This window comes from Lepidochelys kempii, chromosome 10 (assembly GCF_965140285.1).
Source record: "Lepidochelys kempii isolate rLepKem1 chromosome 10, rLepKem1.hap1, whole genome shotgun sequence".
In the NCBI taxonomy this organism is placed as follows: domain Eukaryota; kingdom Metazoa; phylum Chordata; order Testudines; family Cheloniidae; genus Lepidochelys; species Lepidochelys kempii.
In genome coordinates, this window is record NC_136389.1 from 79,544,551 (window position 1) to 79,569,914 (window position 25,364).

At 42.7% G+C, this 25,364-nt stretch overlaps 1 protein-coding gene across 15 annotated transcripts in view; it reads right to left on the reverse strand.

The window, feature by feature from the left end:
* MEGF11 (multiple EGF like domains 11) overlaps positions 1 to 25,364 on the reverse strand; it is a 382,208-nt gene that overhangs the window by 259,893 nt on the left and 96,951 nt on the right. For all 15 annotated transcript variants that reach the window (XR_012154103.1, XR_012154102.1, XM_073304382.2 and 12 more), the window contains exons 2-5: positions 18,726 to 18,832; positions 12,553 to 12,676; positions 8,852 to 8,953; positions 7,089 to 7,189 (exon numbers count right to left, since the gene is read on the reverse strand). Coding sequence is in view for 13 of the 15 variants with exons in the window: in XM_073304382.2 (XP_073160483.1) it covers positions 7,089 to 7,189; positions 8,852 to 8,953; positions 12,553 to 12,668 (319 nt within the window). In the remaining 2 variants the exon portion in view is untranslated. The remainder of the gene's footprint in view (positions 1 to 7,088; positions 7,190 to 8,851; positions 8,954 to 12,552; positions 12,677 to 18,725; positions 18,833 to 25,364) is intronic.

The following is a 25,364-nucleotide window of genomic DNA, read 5'->3' on the forward strand; positions in this document are numbered from 1 at the left end:
GAACTGACACAGACTGGACTAACTCAGTTACTTACTGAGGATTGACAAGCCCATAATAAACGTGAATTGATTGCATTGGTGGCAATTATCACTTACGATGATTTCTCAATAATCACATGGCATGCATTATAATCCAGTAATTGTCTTATTCAGTATAGATCCTTCACTAGAGCAAATCAGCATAACACCACTGAAGAGCAGTGAAGACAGAGGGAGAGGAAAGCGGGAGAAGACTCAAGAATGAGGTGGGGAGCAGAGAGATATTAAAGCAGAAGTGTAGCAGGGAGAAGGTTACATAAAGCCTCAAAAGCAATACACAGACTCCATTGACTTTGATGGAACTATGCCAATTTGCACCAGCCTGTCTTTGGGAACTCTCCATTTAAAGGGCTACCTAGAACTAAGCAACTAAACCGAAGAAATATATGCTTGGATATTTGACTTTGAAAGTGAATTCACATTTGACTGTATCTGTGACTCTTTCATGTTTGCTTCCCACAACCCCCCCCCCCCCCTGCACTGGAGCGCTGCTAACCCAAATACACGCGTGAGCATTGTTTAACCTTGATCCCGCCTGTTGTGTCCTTCGATTGTTGTATTTCCTGCCTACAGCCTGGAGTATGCAGAAAAGTGTTTCTCTTGTCATTCTACAGAAATAGCAAGTCATTCTACCTCCTTTTCCCAGATAACCAGGGTGCCTTAATTTTTTCTTTAAATGTTTATCAACTTTGAGACTTTCTATAGCCTCACACCACCCCTTCTGCTGTTACATTCTTCTCCTTCACTCCTCTCTCTTTTCATGTCCATGAAGTGTCCTCCTTCCACCCCATCTTCTCCATATCACCTTCCCTTGGTGGGACCTCATTATCCTCTCACTTACACTAGTGTAACTCCCTTGACCTCAAGGGAATTACTCTTAATTTACAATGGCATAAGGAGAAGAGAATCAAGCCTGACACATCTTTACCAATGAGGTCCGCACACTCTCCCTTACCTTAATAGTTGCCCCATACCTTGTCTGAATCACAGGGTATGCTGGCCCTTTAAGAGGGCTGGGGCTCACTCTTGCCTGCCTCCCAAGGTAGAGGGAATGAGCAAGCACAGGGATGGGAGCATGTGATCAAGAACCAGGCATGCTGGGAGACAGGAACATCAGCCTGAGCTCAATGAGAGACTGAAAGGGGCAAGGCAGCTGCCTGAGCCGCTCTACAGCGATTCTCCTTAGCACCCATACAGAGGGGCTGGGGGAGGGCCAGCCTGCAGAGAGCAGGACCCAGCTAGGAAGGATAGAGAATGGGGAGCTAGTCCCTTGGAGGAAAGACTCAGCAGGGACAGGAACTAAGAACACTGCTCCAAAGGCGTGTGTAGCTAGGAAGGCTGGTGGGGAGGGGGAGAGTTCTTGTGTATCCCTGTTACTCAGCCCAGGAGAATCTGTGTGAAGTTACACAGAAAGTGGGCATAAAAGGAGGAATTCCAAACAAACTGTGTTCTCTCTGAGCTGAGAACGTGTTTCCCATTGTCACTTCAATTCCATAGTTACTAAGGCCACAGGAACAATGGCCTTCCACACCGTGTGTGTGTGTGTGTACACACAGACACCCACAGAAACACACACCTATAAAATCAGAGAGAGAGAGCATATATGTTCTCTGCTATAAAGTGTTTATGTATGGTTATATCATTTCCATTTATTTATGAGGCATTATTGATGCACAGAATGCTGGGTGCCTGAATAACATATCACAAAGGCTCTTACAAAAACCACTAACACTGGCATAACACATTTCTACAAAGATGAAAAAAATATTGTTTGAAACCTGTTAAGACATAGCCCTGGTCTACACTAGGACTTTAGGTCGAATTTGGCAGCGTTAAATCGATGTAAACCTGCACCCGTCCACACGATGAAGCCCTTTTTTTCGACTTAAAGGGCTCTTAAAATCTATTTCCTTACTCCACCCCTGACAAGTGGATTAGCGCTTAAATCGGCCTTGCCGGGTCGAATTTGGGGTACTGTGGACACAATTCGATGGTATTGGCCTCCGGGAGCTATCCCAGAGTGCTCCACTGTGACCACTCTGGACAGCACTCTCAACTGAGATGCACTGGCCAGGTAGACAGGAAAAGAACCGCGAACTTTTGAATCTCATTTCCGGAGACTGCGGGAACTGTGGGATAGCTACCCACAGTGCAACACTCCAGAAGTCGACACTTGCCTTGGTACTGTGGAAGCACTCCGCCGAGATAATGCACTTAGAGCATTTTCTGTGGGGACACACACACTCGAATATATAAAAACGATTTCTAAAAAACCGACTTCTATAAATTCAACCTAATTTCGTAGTGTAGACATACCCTTAGAAAATATACTTTAAGTTACAGGACTGCTGGCCAAGAGAAATTTAAAATCACAGGCCAACATTTAAGATTTTAATGATCCACGGGCCGGGGGGGGAGGAAATCAACAAATCTGACATGATACAACCAACTGCTATGACTATTCAGGAAGTTCAAACTGCTGATTCAGAGTTTTCCTCAACTGTCCGACTTTTACACTGATCACAGACACCACTATTTTTCATTTCATCATAAGAACCCTTGACTGCTGTGTCAGTGCGTTGTTGCATCACATGCATCAAACTGCAAGTACTGGAATTCATCCAGATGGCAGGAAGCTTTAGAATTGTTACTTCTACTGCACAGATGTTTCACAATCAGGCCAGATGGCGCCAACAATATTTTCATATAATTTTTTTTTTAAATAAAATGACACCATATATGCAATATTGTAAACCCAGCATAATGCTAAGGTATGAATTGTCACACGAGTAGAATACAAAATTATATATGGCAATTTGTCGCTGATATTATTTAAAATATTAGTTATGGAATATACTATTTAAAAATCATGATAAAAACCCGTTTCCAAAACTCACTCATACATAATACCACCTTATCTTACTATTGTAATAACTGTCAGGAACCCAGATGTGGGTGGTCAGGCCTAGTAGCTGGAACTGGAATCAGATCTAGTGATCAGAGCAGGAGCAAGAAACTGAAGCCAGGGGTCACAGCCAGTAATCAGAGCCAAAGGGTCTGAGCCAAAGTCAGGAACCAAAGCCAGGACTCCAGTAGGGAAGCAGGGCTGGAACAGACTGGGCAGGAGCAGGGCTGGAAGAAGGCTGGGAACAAGGCAAGCACAGAAGAAATCGTAGCTGTGGGCATAAGCATTGAGCAACCAGAGATTAGTTGCGGCCGTTGGGCTTAAGAGACTTCTTGACTTCCTCTAGTGAATCAGGCAGGCCCTGCTGTGCTCATAGGCTGCCCCCAGACCTGGCAAGCGCAGCTCCCCGTCCTCTGTCTGATGGGAATGTCATTCTTCATTGCTCGAAAGAGAATTCAAAGGTTGCAACTTGAGCTGGCAACTGACAGAACCACAAACATCCTCATGTGCCTCAACGGACCGTGATGGAGCACCACTCTGGCTGACAGAGTAGAGATTCCACCAGTGAAATCCACAGTTTCTCTATCAAGACTGCTAGGAAGGGGGCCAATCAGTCGTAATACTGACAATAGTTTTGTAACACAAATAATTGCCCACGGGAGGCAAGCTAAGATCACCTAGCTTCATCCCAGAGAGCACCACCACGACACAACCAGGTTCAGACACGACTGACCTGGGTCAGGTTTGAACCAACAACCTCAAGCTAAAGAACTCCATTTGCCATTATCGAACCTCTGAGCCATCCAGTCACATTGCATAGGGATAGATATGAGAAAGTGAATGGAAACAGAATACTAGCCTTGAAAATTAAAAATAAAAAGCCATCTGGTAATTGAAATACTCCATAACCCAAAATATGAAGAAAAAGTGAATTTCCATTGTCCTGTCCCCTTTGACTTTTTTTCCTGCCAAGGATCAATATACAAGGGTTGGGGTGGTGGGGAGAATATGGTGCTTTCTGCCTTCCCCTACACTTTTGTAATGCCTGGATCTCTGCCCCTTGTGCTACCTAGGACAAATTTCTCCTGTGGATGCTTTATATAAATCTGATCTGCAAGAAAAGATTAAAAGGGACAGACTGAAGAAAGCACTGGTCTCCCAGACAAAAAGCAGTCCATTTAGTGAATTAGGGGCTCTTTCCACCTGCCGCACTTTTTAAAGGGAAATCCTCAATTACGCTCTGCTCAAAGGGCAAAACAACAAAAGACCCATGTAACGTTCTTTTTTAAAGCAGTAGGAAGCATTCAAAGCTGCTTTATTTACCACAGATGCTAATCTAGTTGGTACAATTTAAAAATCCTTCCTGAAGGGCATTTGAACCCTTGTTGTTTCAAAAAAAGATTCTGTAGTTTATGCACTTGCTTCGCCAAAAGCTTCCCTTAGCAAACAAAGTATACTAAATCATAGTTGCTCTAATCTACTACCCGGAGGATGCAGTTTGTCTTCAGAGGCAGCTCACTGGAAAGCTCTGTCACGTATAAATATATGTAGAGAGGGGGATATCATTTTGTACAACTCCCAGACTGGTAGGGACCATTTTTAAGACACCAAAGGGGGAAAAAAGTGTGCACTTTTCATGTCTGATTGTTTTGTTTTTTAATCTTGCCTAGTGAGGCAATAAAAGCAAATGCCACAAAGACAAACTCCTCCCTCAAAGTTAAATTCCCAAAGCTATATGGTAAGATGCTGAAGTAGGTTAATTCTCTAGCCTTTCACCTCTGGACGTGAGTCGCATCCATCTTAGGTCACCAATAAAATGAGATTGATGGGCTCAATGCACTTCCTAATAAACATTCCTCTATAATGGAAAAGCAGCACTCTGCTCAGTACAATTCAGCCCCAATGGCACTCTCTGTTGAAAAATTACCAGTATTTAACTAGCGAGGGGTCATATAAGTTGTAACCAAACGATTCAGCCAGAGTTTCGTGAGCAGGAACGTCACAAAGCAGCTGCCAATGTTAGTCCAACTCCTTAGCAACAAGGTCAATCCTTTGATTTATTGTATCCCAAATTCATCACTAACAAAATGATCCCAGCCACAGAGGCCAGCTTGCACTCCTGCTGAAGGCAATGGGAGTTTTCTTGGGGACTTCAAGGAACTAAAGATGAGAACCTAGCAGAGACAGGACACTGAATTAGCAATTAGTGTTACACTGCACTCTGAACTGTTCTATGCATTTTACAGACATGTAAAAAGACTGGTCCCTGTCCCAAAGAGATCTCACTCCAACTAGACAATGCAGAATTGGGTGGACTTACAATTCAAAAAAGAAAAGTATCTGACCCCCTCCCTATCTACCACTTTTCATAGTGCATCATCATCACTGACATGAGAAGGGTGAAAAAAGGCACCACCGAACGAAAGGCAGAGCCAAGCATCTCTGGATTACTTGAGTAGTTAAGACTAAGCAAGCTAGATTATATCAGTGCTAATTCACACTGGAAATACCAACACAACAGGTGAGAAAAAAGAATCTGACATTCCTCTTTAAAGGGACAACAAACAAGAGGGGAAAAGGATCAAATAACAAAAAAGCCTTCTCTCCTGCTTTTAATCCAAGAAAGAGCCAGAAATAGAGTTTAACTCAGCCTTCAGCAGCCTAAGCATGTCATTGTTAATTACAAAGCTATTTAACTTTTGCAAGAAATAAAGGCTGCTATTAATGAAAGAAGACCCAATTAGCCTTTAATCTACACACTGTTTTTTAATCAAACTTTCTTTTGATCATCATACACACTGTGGGATATAGTCTCCCCTCGCCACATGCCATCTACTCCCACTAATCCTAATGAAATAGATTTTAAAGGACTGGCTGAGTGAAGCAATGTGGAGATGCATCTCTTCTGCAGTGGCTGGAGCTTCATTTCCCCAGTGGGACCCGGGATCTGTGTCGTTTGGAGGGTGAATCCAGTCTCCAGACTATTCCCCCTCCTCTCATTAAGGCAGCATTGGAAGGGAATTCAATGAGATTAATTTCTCAGTGACCCCTGATCTCTTCTTGGGAATTCTGCCATTGGAGGGAGCAGGATACTTTAAGCCTCTAGGAGAGAGAGGGTCCAGTGACAGTAGCAGGGTAGTGATCACCATGTTTAAAAAAAACACACACACACACACAACAGAAAGTGGCAGGATGGTTAAAGACAACAAAGACGGGGTGGTGGATGAGACGGGGAAGAGATGGGAAGGACCTAAGTTGTCTTCAGTGTTGAAAAGGGTGTATTTTGCACTTCAGGGAAACCAATGCACATAAATGAGTGAGAGCTATCCCTTGGTAAAACATAGTGAAGACCGGGCACTTCAGTTTTAATGTGAGATAAACTCACTGAGATTAACCCCTGGAAGGTGTATAGAGCTGTATACCTCCTGGTAAAACTGATGTGCCTGGACTTCTGTGTTTTTACCTTGGGATAGCTCGGATAGATTCATGCACATTAGTTACTCTGAAATTTTAAAAAATACAGCTTTTTTAACAGTGAAAATAAAGACCACACAATCTGCTCCAGCTAAGTCACTCTCCTAGAACAAGAGGGGAATTCCCTTTGGTGGGTTCTGTGATGACTGCAGTTAAGGATCAGTGAAGAACCTGATCTTTAGAGTGGAAATAGCTCTTGAAAATGAATATGGACAAAACCAGTGTGGGACATGACACATTAGAAAGAGAAAGAACCAGGTAGACAAATGTTATACCAGAAAGATACACTGTGCTATCATGCCCTGATATTTTGGTTGGAAACTCAGAGTATTACTATTTTTTAAAGTAATGTGGCAAACATCTGGCACCTAACACTAATGCAAACTATCTGAGATTTAGGCATGTGCTTAAAGTTAAGTGTGTGCTGAAGTACTGTCCTGAACTGGAATGATTTCCTGAATCAGGGCCTCAGACTGTAAAGATCTGACCTTCAGAGATGCTGAGCACCCACAATTCTAACTGAAGTTGAAGGAGCGGTGGATGCTCAGTAGCTCTGAAATCAGCCCTCAATTTTATTGATTACTATTGTATTAGCATCTTTGATTTTTCTGCACCTTCTGGGTGAAGATATTTTTTAATTGTAATGTATGAATCCAAATGGTATACATACGTATGCAGAAGTCTCCACTTTCATAATATCCAGGGCAGCACTGAGATCTTCGCCGATACATTGTTCTTAGTCCTCTTCGATATGCTGTTTTATAACTTATTCTAAATTGCAAGACAGAAAGCCATTTGACAGTATTGGAAATCAATGCCTACGGTTGGAATTATATTTGTGTTAAATTATAGCAAGGAGAGCATTCAATAATTACTTTAAAATGCATGAAGGCTTTTGATATTAAAAAAACACCATTAAAAAATCAATATGTATTTTGAAACTTGCAATAGAACATGTATTATAAACACAGTATTCGCAACTATCAGTCTACATAGCCCTTCTTGGTACTACTATCTGAGAACATTGTCACAGAACTAAAGAGAGGTCAAGCAGCTTTTTCAAGAATAACCATTCTTCTGTGTTTCAGCAAGGTCAGCTATCAGCGATGGGATCAACACAATCTTCTATGGAAACTACCTTTTCAGTATGCCACACAAGGATCTATTGCGAGGCAAGCTGTATCTCTAGTTCGTTACAGTAGATGGGGAAATTAACCCCCAAAGTGTATTGTCTCCACTCGGTAATTATTCCCAGACTTCACTCCCTTGCAAGATGGCGTAACACTGCAATCAAGAAAGCACCGTAAGGCAGCTTTCCCGATCAGCAGCCGCTAATGCAAAAAAAAAAAAAAAAAGCCACAATAGGAGTTTTAGCTTTGTCCATGCAGCAGAGAGGACAATACTTTGGAAAATGTACTTTGGCTCTGCCTTTGATGTTCTTTCTATTCGACAAGTCAACCCCACCTAGTCTGCTATACTCCAGCCAAAACAATAGTCTTGGCATGAGCAGTTCAACTTCTGTGGCCAATTCTGGGCACCAGACCACAGAAACTAAAATGGAGTTCCAAACCTACAAGGTGTTGAGCGCCCTCAGTTGCCACTGAGTCAATGGGAATCGAGACCAATTAGTAGCTGCTGGCAGGAGGAGACCCCACAAGAGGATCAGTTGAGCTGGGTGTTTATTTAAATGACTTTCTACTGGGAGCCAAGCTGCCAATAGCTGATTTCACACCACCCAGGAGAATCTGATCGGATGGCAACACCTTTCACTCCATGCTAGAGATGGAGATGGGTCCCAAACTCCAAAGTTATGGGAACTTCAACTTCAGATTTGGCTGCAAACTTTGTAGCTTGGTCCCATTTCTAGTCATCACCAACCTGACCCACATTCAAAATAACAGTCTAAAAGAGAAAGAAAGACTCTGACACATTCCAAGCCATTTGGTTCCATCTTGCACAAGGCAATCGAACTACTTTATGTAGCTCAGTGGTTCTCAAACTTTTGTACTGGTGACCCCTTTCACATAGCAAGCCTTTGAGTGCGACCCCCCTTATAAATGAAGAACACTTTTTTATATATTTAACACCATTATAAATGCTGGAGGCAAAGCGGGGTTTGGGGTGAAGGCTGACAGCTCGCGACCCCCCATGTAATAACCTTGCAATCCCCTGAGGGCTCCCAGTCTGAGAACCCCTAATGTAGCTGGATCAAAGTTCAGGAGAGAGTCACTGTCCCTCTCCTGGTTTCCTAAATTGCCCTGAACTCTGGATTTCTCAGTGCAAAGTCTTCTGAAATACATATCATTAGTCAGGAGGATTTTGTTGCAGAAAAGCCTGTGTTTCCTTTGGTATCAGGAAGGTAACACAAAGGTGTGGATATACGGGGAGATGAAAAGGCAAAATAGATTAAAATATCTTGGTAACAGCACTTACCGATGTCTAGTGCACTTGAACCAGTTCAGTATATCAGTACATCTCGTATAATAGATCTGATCGAAAGGGTGAGCATAAGATTCCTGCACGGTCACGGCATAGCTAGGAACAGACAATGAAAAAGAGGGAAAGGCAGTTCTTTACAACGTGAAAGAAAAACTCTGCTTCCTTGACCTGCACCCACACCTAATTCCAGCCTGAGAAATAACTAAATCAACAGCCTTGGGAACTATGGGCCTGATCCAAAGCCCAAAGACATCGTCCTCCTTTTCCTCCCCACTTTCACCTAGAGGCAGAATCCCTCCTAGAGCTTCTGCTCCCAGCTCGGACCATTGCATATAAGGCACAACTTAGACATTTATGGAGTATTTCCAACTGATTTAAAAATCCACTTCTTTCGGAGTTAAGAATAAATGTTCCCCAAAAATGCATTACGTGTTTTAAAAGCTGGGAAGGGCAACAGGTACACACTTTACTTTTTCTAAAACAAAACTTATGTAGAGCAAAATGGTTTGGCTTAGAAGATCTAAAAAAATGCTCCATGTCTTTAAATCATAATCAGGGGTCTTCCTATTAGGACTGTTAATTTTTGCTTGCATACCAAAATGCTAATGTGAGCACATACTAACTTAATGCTGCTGAGTTTTACCAGCATGGTGGGATTCTTACATTTCATTTTATGATGAAGGAGCATCATTACTTCAACAAATACTGGGAGCACCAATCAAACTGGGGATAATTTATAAAGGGTCTCAAGGGTGTTTATTTTTAAACTGCACAAATTTAATCCTATGTAATTTGTAGCAGAAATAACCTGGGAACTAATTGCAGATCATAAAATTATGAGTTAAGTGCTGTCTGGGCATGGTAAGGTTTTGAGATTTGGACAGAATGTGATATCTTTTACAGACCTGAACAGATTGCAATGTGCAGAAATTGGGTAAACTGGTTAAAAATTACAAAGACCGAAGACATTGGTAAGATGTCAGCAGTCATCCCCCATCCCTACATATTACTTATTTTGTGCAACAGGTACTACTTTACTATTATTAATTATATTTATTTAGTTGAGGCTGGTATTTTCAAGAGTTTAAGTGACTTAGAAGCACAAATCCCATTGATGTGGGAGTGAGAGGTATGGCATCCTTGAAGAACCTTACTGAATTAAGTTTTAAGCATCTTTGGAGTCCATTGTATTAAATGCAAAGGTTATGTATTATTGTGGGCTGGGACTGCATGCAACTTCTCTAGCAGGGCAGATGGGATTTGAACCCTGGGAAATGCTATAAACTTGAAAGAACTACACTGAACAATGGGCCAGACAAAAATGGACTTTTGGGACCAACAGTGTCCAATGTTAGCCTGGGGAATCTCTAGGGGGAGGTGAATGCAAATTTCCCACCTCTAGTAATGCAAAAACCCAGACTTTTGAAGCTGCACCCTAAGGAGAGGGCCACTGTCACTCTTATAACCTGAAGATTAAAGGCCAAGATGTGTAAAGGAAAGACTAACCTATTCATGGGTAAAGAACCCTTGGTGGGGTGTGAAGGACTGACTCCGACCAGAGCCCTTGTTGGAGTTGGGGTGATCTCTGGTAAGCTTATCAGCATGTGTGTAGGTTCTTTTATTGTTTTCAGTACATTTTCTCTGAAAGGCTTTCACCTTAAGAATAAAGGTACTTGCTTATAAAGAGCCATGTGGTAATTTTTAATGGCTGGCAATTCCAGCTGTTCATAAGCCTTCGCAGAGAAAGCAAAGTGCAGACTCTTCAGGCAGTCTGACTTGCTGGGGACAACTCACTGTAAGCAGGGTACTTGGCAGCCTGGAAAAATCCCAGTCAGAAGTGTGTGTGGGGGGGAAAGACGTGGGTTTCTACCCAAGATAGGTGACAGCTGAGGAATTGGGAGCCTAGGGTTGGGTGTCCTTAAGGGAACAAGGAGGGGAAATACTGGGGCAGTTTGTTGAATTGTGACACAGTGCTCCTAGATCACTTAAATGCTTTCAAAAATTCTACCCATAGCCTCCTAGGTGCGCGTGTTGCCAGACAGTCAAACACAAAGCTGAGAATCGTGCACCCTAAGGACCGGATCCTGCACAGATCTTCCCTGCACCCTGGCTTTGCTCACTGCAGAACCTGGACCTATGAGCTAAATCCTGCAAGCCCTTAATTAAATCAGTGGTCTTGATCACGCAAGCAATCCCATTGTACTCAATGGGACTGCTTGCATGATTAAAGGCTTCAGAACTGCACTCTTAATAACCAACAATGTCAAAATATTTGCCTGGAGAGTTGACTCCCATTGAAGTCAGTTGATTGGGCGATTAATACATTGATCTACCGGTCGTATTTCCCTACTACCTGGGCAGCCCGGGCTTTCACAAGACAATCACTTTTGTTCTCTGTATAACAACTTGCTGGAGGTTTTTGTTGGTGGTGGGTTTTTTATTTACATTGCTCGTTATTAATGTAAAGCAATAACATTCACGAATCTTTATTATTATTTTATGATCTTATTGGTTACCCAGCCTTACACCAACTTAATCTTTTTCGGTTGATTTATTAACATCAAAGTAACACAGTCGTCTTGGTCAGTACAAACAATCAATTTCGCTATTTAATTTTTGTTTCTCCTTCACTGGGCCTCTAGGTTGCTGACTTTCTTCACACAAAATCAATATTTTATTCCTGTGCTCTGAATGCATCTCCCAAACCAGGACTGCAAAATACCATTTCTGCACATGAACATGCTTCTCTTTGCAGCTGCATTTGTCCTGTAAGCCACTTCACGCTCTAACAAAAACCTCCAAAAATCAAACCATAATGAACTTCAGAAATGCCACTGTGCGACATAGGCATATTTACTCTGGTTACAGGATCCATGCTTGCTGTAGTATGAGCTACGGAGAAATGTTAGGGCCCCATTCACTCCTACGTTGGAATAACACACGTAACTGGGATGGAAGCTCCCTGAGTTAAACCTAAAAGTGCAGCAACTTTAGTATCTGTGGTCTCTGCAAATGGACCCCTGCATCCATATGGAGCCCCACTGAAGGCAAAAGGGCTCCATGCAGACACAAGAGCCCACCTGCACAGACCCAGTTATGGGATGAGAGCCTATCACTATAACAAAGATGTGTTGTGAGCAAAACTATCCTAATTCACAATTGGGGTCTCTAGCGCACAGAGCTCTCTAGTCTAGAGGTCTGTGTTGCATATTCTGCCTTCGTCTCACATGCAGGACTTTCACTGATGTCGATGGGAATTCCGCAGGTGAAACTAAGAAGTTCAGAATGCACAATACAAACCTGCACATTGTACCAACAAAGGATCAATACTTAGTGCCAACGCTGGCAAGCACTGCGCTCAGCCACCTGCCTGGAAATCTGCACCCCGTAATTGAAGAGGGAGAGAGACTGAAACCCTGAATGCACGGAGAGAGCTCCTGTACACGAAGGAGCATTCCAGAGCAGGACAGAAGATAAGTAGTATGGTACTATGTTCCCTCATGCATAGCCCTGGCGCTGATTATTTTGGATGCTCTGAATCCAGACAGGTGCTCACTAATGTTGCCTCTGCAGCATAGATCAGTGTCTGTTCATGCAGGGTGGTGACAGAATTTGACTCCAGGTGATAATTCTGCCTTTACAGTGAACAAATCTGAACTGGCTATCTAACAAAGAAGACACTGCTTATACATTACCTTTCCCAGTGACTACAAACATTGGGATCATCTGGATTTAAGGACAGAGTCGTTTTCAGCAAGAAAGACAGGGTAAGCACTTTTAGAATCCACCACAACAGTATGCAGACCACCATCCTTGTTTCTAGAGGAAGAGAACAAAACAATGTTCATTAATAGATCTCTATGAAAGAACATCTGCTTAATATTTCCCAACGCTAGGCCTGAACTTCAGCACAAACTCATTTTGATCCCCTTCCTCACACTCACAATGAACTGTAAACAATATTTCTAAGTGACAGTTATTTATTATCATGGTGTGGACAGAAAGGTTTATGAGTAGAAATATTAATAAATAAAATACTGACATCATAATAAAGTCAGTAAGTGGCCTATGCCTCATATTTTGCTACAATCTAGACGAGTCAATATTCAGAACTGAGCAATCAGGGATGTATTTACTGGAGAGCTCTGGAAAAAAACAGATGAGACTCACCAAATAATTTCTTAAAGAAACTATATTAACATGCTTATAACTCGAACTAATTTATAGATTTACTGGAAAATTCTCAGAAAATTTATCCTCTAATCAGAGCCATTGCCGTAAATCTGTGCGGGATACATTTTATTATTCATATATGTTTGAAGAGGATTTAACTTCTGCTTTAAGTGAAAATCTCAACACAACCTTAATAGTGGGGCTGATACCTGCAAAAAGGCAATCAGCCCACCATTAAGGATGCAGTGAGGAGGCATGTCCTAAAGTTATGAATCTAAGCAGATTTCAGTAGGTTTGAGCTTAAATTTGAGGGTGAAGCTACCCAAGATACCAATACCCATGATTCTCCCTAAGAAGATTTTTGATACCAAAGATCATTAAGGCTGCTTTCACAAATAAAGTAAATAATTGAGCCATTAAAATAATCTATACTCCTATCAGCCCAGGGGTGAAACCCACTCCCATTAATTTTAATGGGATTTACATGTATCAGAGTAGACTAGATCTCAAAGACATATGCTTATTACATGACTGAGGGAAAATCAATTCACTTTTCAGCTTTTATTAAGAGGCGTCCATTTAGAGTGACAGAGGTCAGCTGATTGCACCATGTCCTGCTAATGATGAAATAAATGATAGCCATGTTGAACGTCTGCAGTAGAAATGCCAGAACTCATTTGGTTTGGATTCTTCGCCATCTAATCGATGTTATAAGGATATTTGTACTGATGAAGATTTCTACATAGATCAATATAAATTGAATACACTGTATCTGTCAGTGTTGTGGTCACGGAGGTTAACTGAAAATCACCTAGGGCCAAATTCCTCTTATCTTATTCATGAGAGCAGCTTTCAAAGAGACTACGAAAATGAGCAAGCGAAGTAGGATATGATTCCATAGGCTCCGCTGTAACCTCTTCATACTCCTTGCATCAACTGTCTCAACCCCAACTGGCCTGGGAAAAGGCTTTACAGACCTCTTCTTTACATCGAGGCTGCATACTTCGATCTACTAATCTAGACTTCTCAAAACGACTACCAATGGAAAGCTGGGATGGAAAACTTGGGGCTAATATGTCACACTGCATCCAACGATGCAGTCTCTTAAGGAAATAAAGTATTAAAACTCAGTGAACAATAAAATTCCAATTTCCATTTCAGGCATTTAACATAAATATGTCCTCCTCTAATACAGCGCTGTAATCAACATGGTTCCATAACTTAACCTCAGACACTTCCAGCAGGCTTCCCCTAGCAACAGAACAGATCTCCCTTCTGCTATCTACAAAACACATGGCTCTCATTACATTACCTCACTGCAGGGACTGGCATAAAGACCACATTAAGGGGTTGATCCTGCCCAGCACAGATGTTGCGTTGAGCATATAAGCACAAAGTAAAATGAACAAGAGAGGGATAAGCAGGGAAAGCTGATCCCATATTGGGGCCTGATCCAGAGCCCAGAGAACAAGATGGAAAGAATCCCATTGATTTCAGTGGGCTTGGGATCAGGCCCTTGCTGTGAGGCTCCAAAGCTATTCCTGTCTGGTCGCTCTAGTAAAGAGAGGAACGCATAGCAAAGTCAGCATGCTAACGAATGAAGAATGCACTTAAGCCTGTCTCTATTCAGGCTTGCCCATTTCCCACCCACACCTGCTCCAAAGCTTATTGAAATCCATGGAAAGACTCTCCTGTCCTGCACTCAAGAGATGAAGGGAGCTGGTCATGAGAAGATCTCAGTCTTACTTCCTCAGTGCAGAGTGTTTAACCAGAACTGCCCCCACACCCTGCCTGGGCATGGAGGAAAACACCATTGACCTCCCAGCTGCTCACCTGCAAGGGCTTGTACAATAAAGGCCTACCCATGCCGGTGTTTAAAAGTTTGCTGAGAGCAGCTTAACATTTCTTCCTAGAGAACAGTATGTCATCTGGAAACGTAATGTGCCTCAGAAATGCACAATGTAATATAAGGGTGGTTCTTTAACAAGAATATCTACAAAGATGCACCCAGTATATTGCACTGATTAGCTACTATTTGAATAATTTTCAAGAACAGAGGACCAGCTCTAGTGATCACTATTTTTATCAGTTGCAATTTACCCCATGTAGATTTGCTTTGGCTTTGATAAAAAGTAATGTTGTATAAAGAGTTTTAAAGGAAAGACAAGGTCTAAACAAAAGAAACAGTCAAAGGAAGTACAGAGCAAACCCACTGAAGTAAAGGCAATCTTCCAGGGGATTTTTTAAATTTTTTAATCAACACAATTTTTCCACAGTTTGCTAGATTCTCAGCAACACTAAGGTATGTGTTTCTCATTAAATTAATGAAGGACAGAAGAATAATCTTCACTCATCTATCCACAACAGCCGTGTTAAATCCAGTAACTCTCCTAATGCTCAGTTAGATTCCTAAAGTGATAAAATGCCAATGGTTTTTCTAACTCAAACACCTAAATTATCACTACTTGTAATGCAAAATAGCACTTGGAACAAGGAGGGATTTTAGAATGTATTGCAAGAAAGATTCAAAACACTTTTCTGAACTTTTAATACTGTTTTATTATTTGTTTATAAGTACACTGCTTTCTGCAAGGAATTTCCCCAATCTTTTAAATCAGATTATAGATCAGAAATATGCAACTCTCCAAATACAGCAGAATCCTCATTTATCCAGAGTGGCTCTTACCCTAACGTTTATGAAAATTTTACTTTCATCCCATTGGATAGAAAAGATCTCTCTAAGGCCAGATTTTTATTCTAATTCTTGTAATATAAACTCTCTAAAATTAGGATCACATATTAAAAACTATCACCCAAACAGAACTAAGACAACGACCTGCTATGCTATGCTTTTTAACTATATTTTCATTGTTCAGTATAATATACGCCACATCCTTGTGCTCCTTTAATGCCGTGGGTACACTGCTTAAGGAGGATGCGACACCCTTCTAAGGGAAAGGAGCACACTGACCACAATTTTATTAAAGACATAACTAATCGATATGAGTGTAGACAGTACTCACAGCAAAGGGCAAGTGCAGCCAGGCTCCTAACTGTTGGCAGCTCCTTGAGCTTAATGAGAAAGTGCAGGGACTTCTCATGGTTCGTAGATGGACCCAGACTACTAGTCTGCACAGCCCTGGCCATCTGACCCAGACCAGCATGTCTGACAATGTCCTACAGCTACAGCAGACACCAGGCCAAAACCTGGCAGCCCATAAAGTGGGTTTTTTGAGGTAATCCATCCCCCAACAGATTAAGGGCCAAACTGAAAGGTATTTAGGTGCCTAGTGGGATTTAGAAAAGCTCCTAAGTCCCACTGATTTCAGGTCCTTTTGTAAACCCCGCTCTGCACCTTTAAGGATCTAAATACCTTCGTATGTCTGGCCCTACCTTCCCCACCTGCAGAATGACCAAAGGCAGTAAGAACTGAGGGCAGGAACACAGCTATTAAGCCATAGGCTGTGTTGAGGCACTTGCATTGTAGGGAGCCCTTCATTGCTGGAGGGAAGAGGGAGCACTGATGCAGGAAGCAGTTCCTCCCTCTCCACTCTTCTGGTGGACGTGGAGGCAAGTGAGCCCTTGTGCTGCATCTCCCCTTGTGCTTTGGGAGTCCAAGGACTGGCCTGGTACCTGGCCTCAGTGCTGCATGCAAGCCTGAGCACAATCTGACCCTCAGAAACTAGTCCTCTTGTGAAGGCTAACTGCCCTCAGCCTGAGAGCAGACAAAGCTGTGATCTTTGTCATGCAGGGTGGTAGAAATGAAACCATCTCACCAGGCTGCCCATGCACTCTAGGAAACACAGTGGGTTATTGCCAGTCACCACTCATATCAGCATCCCAAATACATCAGATGCCAGACAGAGCCCTAAAGCCACAGCTAAAAACCTCAGTCTGGTCCAGCTCAAAGCAGGGAAAATGAGGAACAACAGGGAGAGAATTTCAACAAGGGAGGGAATTTCAAAGATTCCCATTTGTGCCTTTCCAAATCTCCCCACACAAGGCTCAGTCCTACAAGCCAGCCAATCAGTGGGTTCTTTGGTTGCACTCCTGGCCCACAATCAGATGGCCCACCATCAGGGACGGTTGTGACTGGCTGGCCAACATGGAGCCCCAGAGGCTTGCTCTGGGAGTTAAAGGTGCTCAAGGCTAGGCATGATCTGGCAAAATAGGGGTCCTTGCTGTCCAAAAGGTTCATGGTATAATTTTTCCCATGGTGTTGCTCTCTGTTAATCCCAATGGATTGAGTCATGTGTCTGTTACACATCAAGCCATTTTCACATACCAGGCTCTTTTTAGAATTAATTTAATGACCTAAGCTATAGTCCCGACACAGGACTATTCATCCTGCACCCTGAAACCCACTCCGCTGGTTTCATCATAGCAGAATGGTAATGCATTCTCACTGTTAAATCACTAATCTTAGCTACAGAAAACCTACTAAGTGGCAAGCCATTGATTTATTTGTCTGAGAGTTCGTTTTGCAAAATGCTTCGTTGGTGAAACGTGGTTGGTTTTGCAGAGACTGAAAGATGCAGATAATCATTTAAATTGAATGAAGTGTCACACGAACACAGATAAAAACAGATTGTTTCCCCCTAACCCTCAGTATATGTAACATGAGCGGAGACCACACAGCACCTAGCAGGATCAGGGCCTACAAGTAGAGAACCCCTGCTGTGTAGAGCACAGACGTAGCAGAAATGTTCCCTTTTCAAAGGTGCTGGGCATTGTAAAGCTCCAGACTCACCCCTGCAGCGCCTCCTGCTGGTCATTTGGGAATTAGCTCCTTCCAGCACAGTGCGCCCTCTGCAGGCTGGTGATCTGCACAACTCTGGCCCCCATGTCCCTCACAGACCCTGGTGCCCCTTTCTCTGGGGTTCTGCCCCCTGGCAGTACCCCCACACTCTGCCTCTGGATCTCCTCATCCTGGGGAACCCCCAACACATTATCCCCACCTTGCCTCAGTCTGGGCTACTGCCAATCATCACCAAGCCCCTGCTCCCTGGGGCAAACTGTAGTGTAAAGGCCACTCATCATAGGCAAGGGAGTTCGGACCTGTTGCCTTCCTCTGCCTCCCAGTACTTCTATGGGCCTTGCCAGCCTGGAGCAGCCGTGCTCAGCCTGCTCCTTCCCCAGCACTGCACCACCCTCAGTACTGTGTCAGGCAGGCAGCCAGGCCCTGCTCTCTCCCAGCCTGGAGAGAGACTCCTTGGGATTTTGGCTCACAGCCTTTTTATACAGGCCAGCTAGGGCCTGATCGGGGCGTGGCCCAGCTGCAGCTGCTTCCCCAATCAGCCATCCCCAGCCACAGCCCTCTCCAGGGCTGCTTTTACCCCTTCTATTTTAGGAGTGGGGTAGCCACCCGTTACAGGCCCATACGTCCCATTGATTTCAGTAACGGTTGGGGTTCTCCAGTACTTGTGAAAGTCAGGACACTTGTATTTTAAGGGAGAGGATTTTAAAAGCACCCAAAACTCAAAATGACCTTTCAATGGGCTTTGATGCTCCTAAATCTCCAGGTGCTTTTTAAACTCTCTCCCTTAGGTGCTTAAATGTAGAGTCAGGAAACTAACCTAAGCTATGTTTTTGACATAGACGTCCGCAGATTCCATCCAATGCAGTGAACAAAAAGATATTTCTTCCTCTAAAAACCCTATAGCAAAGCAGAAGCATCTGTGTTATACTGCCTTACCTCAGTTGTTGAAAATTCCTCCTGGATCCTGTGTCTACAGACTATCAGGGCTTTAAGGAACGCACGCTGCATTGGCAGAGCTGGGCTCTTCAAAAGTTTGTTGGGCACTGCAAACAGTCAAGAGGTACAAAAACAGGTCAATAAAGAGTGGTAGGGGGAGCAGAAGTGGCTTAAGGTTGAAATGGGAGAAACAAGCATACATAAGCAAAAATCAGAATAGGAAAATCAATATGCACTGGATTAAAGGTACTATGGTGTTTACTCATAAATGTATGTGAGCAGTTTTGAAAGACACAACAGAACTATCCATTTCAATTAAGGCAGATGAGGAATTAGACAGACACCATTGAGCTAAGTATGAAAAGTGACTGCGTGTTTGTTGATCATACCATTTTACTGTCAAAGAAGAATCAAGATTCCTACAGACAGAACCCAGTCCTTTCTCCCCATCTGAGGTTTCTGTGCTTGTTTAAGCAAGGGACCACTTGAACAGACACTTGGCTCCACACTAGACCTTGTTAAAAACAGGCTGTTACAAAAGCGAAGCTTGGCCATGGGTTTCAAAACCGACTAGCAAGTTTATGGTTACCAACTTGAGACACCATAAGATGGGGCTAATATTCAGACATTGCTGAGCACTCTGAAAATCAAGTCGCTTCAAGGTGTCTCTGGTTGACCGACCAAAATTTGGGGGACTCAAAATCACTAGCCATGTTTGAAAATCTTGGCCAAGACCCATAGAAATGTTTCCATGATTTGTTTTTAAACTCCCCTGAAAAGTAGTTTTTAAAAATAGGTAAACTTTTACTGGAAATGTCTGTCACCCAACATTAAAACACTGATTACCTGAAACCAACTCAATTGATTCTCATTGTCCAGGCTTTGATAAGTGCAAATGATAAAGCCATCAGTATAAACACTGGATTTGGGCATTGGATTTCTGAATTATTCCTGTATTTATTATCTAAGGTGTTAATAGGAATACACAGCAAGGAAATGTTTCTGCTAACAATCGAAGACGTTTCGCTTAAACCTCTGGAATTCATTGCCATACCAGTTTTGCTACTGAGGGCAAGTTATGATCAGCACATAACGGGTATGAAAGAGTTCAGCTCTCATTTGCACTGCAAAAATAATGCTTTCTGTCATAATCCATCTCCTCCCTTATTCCCTGCAGTCACAACCAGGCCCTAGCGTAGGTTAGAGCAGCCATGGGGCTCCCTTAACTTGTGCTTTCTGCCTATGACCTCAAGGGGGCAATCCAGCAGCTGGAAATAGCTGGGGTACAGGAATGTCCCCCACCTCTGCAAAAAGCCCTAATATGATTCGTTCACTGGGGGCGCCTGCGCAAAGTGACCTAGACCAGATCTGAATTAGCATAAAAGAGCCATAGAGTAACCATGAACGGGACCTTTTTTGCCTACAGGAGCAGAAGGGAGGGAGAGCCAACACACACCCCACACACCATTGTGCAGGGCTAGCTCGTTCCCAAGCCCTGCACAAAACTAGCAGTCTGCCCTTGTTTCCAGCACCAGAATTGCTCTCTCCTTATACACAAGTACAAAATCTGTCCTTCCAACCATAGAGATGTCCCAGCAACAACAGGAAACACATGTTTTCAGGATAAATCATTTTATCAACTACACAAAAAGTTACACACAAGAGCCATGAACCCCTGCTGTTTTATGGCAGGAACAAAAGCGAATGGCAGGAATGAAACACCAATTAAACAAGGATCAGGTGACATTTTAGATAATTGATAAAGAAAAAAAGAAAAAAAAAAGAGATTACTGGGTTTATCCATTTATTGAGAAATCCGGGGGGCCGGGGGGAGAGGGTGAAACCATGTAAAGTGCCAGGTCCTGATTCTCTTGCTCAATTTGAAGAGAATCTACTTCATCAGGACTCCTCCTGGATCTCAGTGCTGCTCAGCGCCATCACAAGGGTCAGAATCTGCTCTTTGAAGATCGAAGGAAGAAATTATATTTACCAAGGCCTATTTTTAAAGGGATTCTTTTAGACTGTAGAAAACCCTATAGGAGCCCGAACCATATGGGGGGTTGACTGTATTTAAAGGGTGCCCTGTTGTCATCCCTTAGCACTTTATCTGAGAGATATCAGCTGAGTTTTCCAAAACTGACATGGGGATCAGGATGCCCATTTCTAATGGGAATGGGAATTCGAATCCATTAAGCAGCTTTGAACTTCTCACCTGTAAAATATTTCAGTGTCAATTTAAACTGTTACCAGGAAGAGTACATGGGCCATACTGCAGACACATCTAAAGGCCAGATTTTTTTTTTAATATATAAAGTATTTAGGTCCCCAACTCCCATTAGTTTAAATAGGAATTAGGCACCTAAATTCCTTCAATGAATCTGGCTGTAAAAGCCTAGTTCAGCACTCAGTAGCCCTCTCATTTAGAAAGCTTCCATTGAAATCATTGGGAGCTTGGCTGGATAGAGGACTGTAGGATAAAGCCAATGCCATGGAATGAATAATAACTGAAGAAGTTTCATCAATCTATTGCAGATTATTTTTGGAAATGCATGGAGTTTCTCCAAAGTCCTCAAGAGAGAGCGAGGCCAGAGTGCCACACACAGACTATTATTCATCAGTTTTTTCAATGATCTAGCAGAAAGGAAAGCAAAAGAAATATATGTAACTGGTTTTGTTAAGGGCTACAAAAGCCATTCGGCGCAAGGAAGGTTGGGATAGTGGTTAGGGCATTAGTCTAGTACTAAGATGATCTGTGTTCAAATTTTGCGGATGATATAAAGCTGGGAGGTATTGTTAATTTAGAGAAGGACAGGGATACCCTACAGGAGGATCTGGATGACCTTGTAAACTGGAGTAATAGTAATAGGATGAAATTTAATAGTGAGAAGTGTAAGGTCATGCATTTAGGGATTAATAACAAGAATTTTAGTTATAAGCTAGGGACGCATCAATTAGAAGTAACGGAGGAGGAAAAGGACCTTGGAGTATTGGTTGATCATAGGATGACTATGAGCCGCCAATGTGATATGGCTGTGAAAAAAGCTAATGTGGTCTTGGGATGCATCAGGAGAGGTATTTCCAGTAGGGATAAGGAGGTTTTAGTACCGTTATACAAGGCACTGGTGAGACCTCACGTGGAATACTGTGTGCAGTTCTGGTCTCCCATGTTTAAGAAGGATGAATTCAAACTGGAACAGGTACAGAGAAGGGCTACTAGGATGATCCGAGGAATGGAAAACTTGTCTTATGAAAGGAGACTTAGGGAGCTTGGCTTGTTTAGCCTAACTAAAAGAAGGTTGAGGGGAGATATGATTGCTCTCTATAAATATATCAGAGGTATAAATACCGGAGAGGGAGAGGAATTATTTAAACTCAGTACCAATATGGACACAAGAACAAATGGATACAAACTGGCCACTAGGAAATTTAGATTAGAAATTAGACGAAGGTTTCTAACCATCAGAGGAGTGAAGTTTTGGAATAGCCTTCCAAGGGAAGCAGTGGGGGCAAAAGATCTATCTGGCTTTAAGATTAAACTCGATAAGTTTATGGAGGAGATGGTATGATGGGATAACATGGTTTTCGTAATTAAATATTCATGGTAAATAGGCCCAATGGCCTGTGATGGGTTATTAGATGGGGTAAGATCTGAGTTACCCAGGAAAGAATTTTCTGTAGTATCTGGCTGATGAATCTTGCCCATATGCTCAGGGCTTAGCTGATCTCCATATTTGGGGTCGGGAAGGAATTTTCCTCCAGGGCAGATTGGAAGGCCCTGGAGGTTTTTCGCCTTCCTCTGTAGCATGGGGCACGGGTCACTTGCTGGAGGATTCTCTGCTCCTTGAAGTCTTTAAACTACGATTTGAGGACTTCAATAGCACAGATATAGGTGTGAGGTTGTTTTTTTTTTGTAGGAGTGGTGGGTGAAGTTCTGTGGCCTGCATTGTGCAGGAGGTCAGACTAGATGATCATAATGGTTCCTTCTGACCTAAATATCTATGAATCTATAAATTTCTCCTCTACCCCAGACTTCCAGTGCGCCCTTGGGCAAGTCACTTCAGGGTTGTTGGGAAGATAAATACATTAAAGATTGTGGGGCACTAGGGTAACGAGGTATACGTAGATCAAGATCAATATGCTAGGAAATTGGGACATATCATTTGGGGTCAATACTTCTGATTTTACATCTTTAATGATCTAATTTTAAAAATACAAAAAAATCTTTTCCTTAAATAACTGAGTAATTACAATCAATGGACAGCCCAGCATAGCTATAATGAAAACATTACATCAACAGCACATAAAAATGTCAGCGAACCAGAGCCGAAGTGCAGACAATTGCTGGTTCCCTTTCAGAGAGAGATTAGGTTTTCAAAAATTGGCCTGTCATTTTATTTAGAAAAAAATTAAAATGTTATCCTGTAATTTTGCGCTTGAAATCAACAACTGGCACAAAATGAGCAGTCAGGCCTCTGAATGTTTGGACTTTTAAGTCATTATTCTGAAGTCAAGTCCATTGGGACTTTATGTTCATTCTCGACACAGAGCCCTGATGGTGGATTATCAGGGGAAAAATAACCCTCATGCACACGGCAATCACTTCAACAGCAATTTCAAAGCCAAAGGGACATTGGCAGGCAAAACCCAGACACCCAGAGGTATCTCTGAAGGGGAAGAAGTCTTGCGGGCTATGGAGCAACTGGCAAGCCCACCCACTGTCTGGTGAAGTCTTTCATGGTCCCAACGCACCCATGTTATGGGGGTGGCAATCCACTGGGTGGATGCTCTGGTCTCAGCCCTCTGCAGCCCATTCTCACCTGCCTATTGTGCACGGCCATGCAAGGAACTGTGGCAAGTGTATGGAACCCCGGCACTGTCCCTTCCTCTCCCCACTCTAATCCTGCACAGTGGAGCTATACAGACACTGCTGTTTGCAGCTACAGAGTCGGGGTGTGTAGCGGGAAGGAGTGACCCCATTGAGATAATGGCACCTGAGCACCCCTCACAACTTTATGTACATTCCCTCCTGTGATTTATATGCTATAAACTAGGACTCAAATAGAGTGAAAGGCAGGTAAGCTGATCCACTGCAGCACTATGTCCTCCAAAACACCGAAGGTTAGTGCTTCGACAGTATCTGGGACTAGAATCTTAATTACATTGTTTGACACAACTCCATGTGCTGACTGTTTTATTTTGTTGGCACCTACAACAGTCCATGAAATAGCCAACCACACCCAAAGTATTAAACTGTTCTTGTAATGAGTCTTTCTAGTGACATGTACAAACCATCAAAGCTTCGTTCTTTTAGTTTATATGGTTTCTCTCACTAGAACTACAACATTATTTGTCATAGGCGTAGGCAGCATGGGCTTGATTCAGCCTGACTCAGAGACCTGAAGGCCAGAAATGAGCATCGTGATAATTTAGTCCGACCTCAGTGTGGCCTCTGCTTTGGCAACCTGTGATCACTGCAGGTGCCAACAACAGTAGCTTAGGATGGGGGTTTTCAAAAGTAATCAGCAACAGCCTAACTCTGCTCCAACTGAAGCACTTTTGAAAAGCTCACCCTACATGATCAGTGACGTATAGCCTCAAGCCGGTCTTAGACCAAGTGTAGCAACAACAGCATCCTTCACACTAGAAAGCCACCCTATTGCCTCATTCCTGATACAGGGTGAAATTTAAAAGTTACATTAAAACACTTGCAACCCCTGCTTTATTGGCGACTTCAAACAACACAGACCTTGTATCCCATACATCCTACCACTGCCAGGCTGCAGTATGACTAGGGAAACCACACACTCAGCTCTCGTCTGTGCACAAATGTCTAATTGCTTTGACTATATAGTGGTATAGTTAAAGCTGAGTACCCCATTATGTGAATGCAATTATGCTGATATACAGTTGCTTTATCCTGGGATAGCTCTTCTTGTAGGGAAAGAGGAACATGTTATACTGGTATAAGGCACCTTTAAACAAGTATAACTGCGTCCACAGCAGCAGACCATACCAGTGTGATTATTTTGGTTAAAACAAAAAACAAAAACAAAAAAATCACAGCTCTAACAGAAATAATTATACCGGTGCAAAAATACATATGTAGATGTGGCCTGAACTACAAACCCATGTATGTTTCTGCTATGGACAAGATTAGTGACAAGTGACATTGAGACAACTGAATGAAAAATAAGTAACTTCAAATATGTGTAAGTGAACAAATACAGCAGCATTCTAACAGAGCACAAAAGTCAAGCAGAAGCCTCTTTTAGGAAGCGTAAAGTTTCCTCTGTATTTTCATTTGAATACATTGCTGCTATTTATCACCTCTTTTGTCTACATTTATCTTGGAGGAAAAATATAATGAACCAAACAACTAAAAAGCCCAAGTCCAATGAACAGTTGAGCAAGTGACAAATTAACTAAATTAGATTGATGGCTGCTGATCCATAGCAGCGCTATCGAATCCTAATGCTACATCTCATTTTTCACCCAAAGGCCCCTCTCTCTTCTATTCCTGAACAGTGCTGTGTCTCAGGAATGATCTGTGAACCTGGAGACATCAACAAGAGTCCAGATTCAGTTTTTCCAGTCTGGTTTCCAAGCTTGCTAACGCCTGTTAGTCTCCAAAGAAATTCC